This window comes from Coffea eugenioides, unplaced genomic scaffold (assembly GCF_003713205.1).
Source record: "Coffea eugenioides isolate CCC68of unplaced genomic scaffold, Ceug_1.0 ScVebR1_2038;HRSCAF=2997, whole genome shotgun sequence".
Classification (NCBI taxonomy): Eukaryota; Viridiplantae; Streptophyta; class Magnoliopsida; order Gentianales; family Rubiaceae; genus Coffea; species Coffea eugenioides.
The window spans coordinates 15,745-18,514 of record NW_020862489.1 but is presented as its reverse complement, the minus strand read 5'-3'; the positions used below and the strand labels follow the sequence as shown (position 1 = coordinate 18,514).

At 32.1% G+C, this 2,770-nt stretch overlaps 1 protein-coding gene across 1 annotated transcript; it reads left to right on the top strand.

Moving 5' to 3' along the window:
- The first annotated feature begins 1,127 nt into the window (after positions 1–1,127).
- Positions 1,128–1,807, top strand: LOC113756181 (B3 domain-containing protein REM23-like). Its single transcript, XM_027299950.1, has 2 exons — positions 1,128–1,199; positions 1,307–1,807. Exons 1-2 carry the CDS (start codon positions 1,128–1,130, stop codon positions 1,805–1,807), a joined length of 573 nt encoding a protein of 190 aa, XP_027155751.1.
- Positions 1,808–2,770: the final 963 nt, after the last annotated feature.

Genomic DNA, 2,770 nt, shown 5'->3' with positions numbered 1-2,770 from the left:
CACACATCTCTCTCCATTTCTTCTTACTCGTTATTCCACTTCTTGATTCATCCGTTTTTCCCTTCTTCTTTTTCTTATTCAACATTTAATCTTCATAAGAAAAATAATTAATTACGTTAACACACCATGTCAGTTGTACAAAAGTTATTTATGTCTCACATAATGGCAATTTGGTTATCTTTTTGTTGAGATTAGCTTTTCAACATTTTGAAGAACACTTAAGTATTACCAAAGGAGCTTTATTAACTATAAACTAGAACACAAGAGTTACTCTACAAAATCTTTTAAAAATCAATTTCACAAAATCAGCTTTCACAAAATTAGAATCACTTGAAAACAATCCTGCAAGTCCTAAGCTACGTTTTAGATCAATTAAACCAAATTTGCATAGAATTATTTCATTTTGACATCTAAAAATTGATTATGTTAACAAATAAATGGAATAAAACAGAAAAAGGGGCATATATCTAGATGGGCACTAAACTATTAATAACATCTTTTTTCACTACACTATTTTGATTTTTAGATCTCCCACTTAGGTTTTAGACCAACCATAGGTCTTGCTCCCAACTCATGTAATCATGACAGGGATAAGTTACTACTTTAGTCTGACTCACATATCTTAAATTCACTATTCAAGAACAACATTTAATTAATCTAATTCGGTCTTTAGACTTCCATGTAATTATGTTCACATTTGAAAATTTCGAACCTATAGTATTAACTAGTTATCTCGATTGATGGGAGCTCAAATCCCTTGTTAATCAAGGGTTGCCATGAAGAAAGGTGATTAATTAGAACTAATGAAGAACAAAAGATGCAATTCACTGCATGGTTGTACATTTATTTCTCTCTATTCAATGTACTAAATGGAGTTAATTTAATATGGAAGTAATAATGGTGACACTCATGAATCGTGACTAACATGATGACTATAAAAAGAGTGTCTGGTAGTCTAAAAGTCTACAGAATTTAATGTATGTACAAAATACGAACAAAAGGCAAACAAAAAGCCGTGTAATTTGAACTGGCACCAACCTTAAAGTCTATATTTACTTCTCTTTCCTTCTTTCCTCAACCCAGAAGAGCTCATCGTTCTTGTTTTCCTCTCCAAGCCAAGTTCCAAAATGGAACAAAATTACAACTTTAATCCGTCCTTTATTAAGCTGTTGATGGAAGATGATTTCACGAGAGAAATTGTAAGTCACATATCAATTGCTACTGTATGCATTTTCCATTAATCTTCTTCAGTTATTGTCAAGATTAATTTTTATATTTATTGTTTTTTTCCTTGACATTTTTGTAGCGGATTCCCTACTCTTTTGTGAGGAATTTCAAGGAAAAGCTTCCCTCAAGATGCACAATCGAATCCGAGGCAAAGAACTCAGTTCGAAATTCATGGCCAGTAAGAATTCGAAAGAAAGGTCGCTACTATTATATTTGCAGACTTTCGTGGCCAAAATTTGTTAAAGATCATCATTTGAAGCTTGGAGATTACCTCTTATTTCATCTGATAGATAAAACAACATTTAGAGTAAAGCCATATGGTGCCGATTGTTGCCCAAAAAAATTTAATGTATACAACTCATCCAGTAGCTCCAGTGATGATGAATCTGATGATGGCTCTGATGAAAGCTTTGATGATAGTGATGAAACTGAATTTTACAGAGATGATGGAATAAGGCCATCAAAAGTTCATCCTGCTAAAAAAAAGGTTTACACTAAGTATCAGATTGATCGTGATAATTTTCGTTCTAATAAATTCAAGAAGTTGAGGAAAACAAGAAAGTCAGGTGAGATGGATTAAATATAATCTCTCTTGATCTGTGTGTAAGGTAGATTATGTTAGATAATTTTAATCACGTCTCATTTTTCTTATGCAAATAATTGGAAAGGTGATGGGAAGCAAGTTCTTGAAATTATGGGTAATTTATTATTTTTTTAACTTTCATATATTTAATTTATGTTAAATACAAAACATACTAGTTTTCCTTTGGGCGCTATTTAACCAGTTATTTGCTTCCCAACACCTTTCCAATTATTTGCATAAGAAAAATGAGACGTGATTAAAATTATCTAACATAATCTACCTTACACACAGATCAAGAGAGATTATATTTAATCCATCTCACCTGACTTTCTTGTTTTCCTCAACTTCTTGAATTTATTAGAACGAAAATTATCACGATCAATCTGATACTTAGTGTAAACCTTTTTTTTAGCAGGATGAACTTTTGATGGCCTTATTCCATCATCTCTGTAAAATTCAGTTTCATCACTATCATCAAAGCTTTCATCAGAGCCATCATCAGATTCATCATCACTGGAGCTACTGGATGAGTTGTATACATTAAATTTTTTTGGGCAACAATCGGCACCATATGGCTTTACTCTAAATGTTGTTTTATCTATCAGATGAAATAAGAGGTAATCTCCAAGCTTCAAATGATGATCTTTAACAAATTTTGGCCACGAAAGTCTGCAAATATAATAGTAGCGACCTTTCTTTCGAATTCTTACTGGCCATGAATTTCGAACTGAGTTCTTTGCCTCGGATTCGATTGTGCATCTTGAGGGAAGCTTTTCCTTGAAATTCCTCACAAAAGAGTAGGGAATCCGCTACAAAAATGTCAAGGAAAAAAACAATAAATATAAAAATTAATCTTGACAATAACTGAAGAAGATTAATGGAAAATGCATACAGTAGCAATTGATATGTGACTTACAATTTCTCTCGTGAAATCATCTTCCATCAACAGCTTAATAAAGG

What these genes read in the sequence shown, in the direction of transcription:
- LOC113756181 (XM_027299950.1), top strand. Translation starts at nt 1,128, where the DNA reads ATGGAACAAAATTACAACTTTAATCCGTCCTTTATTAAGCTGTTGATG. An exon ending in ATGATTTCACGAGAGAAATT is followed by an intron (nt 1,200 to 1,306) that starts GTAAGTCACATA and finishes ACATTTTTGTAG; the next exon opens with CGGATTCCCTACTCTTTTGT.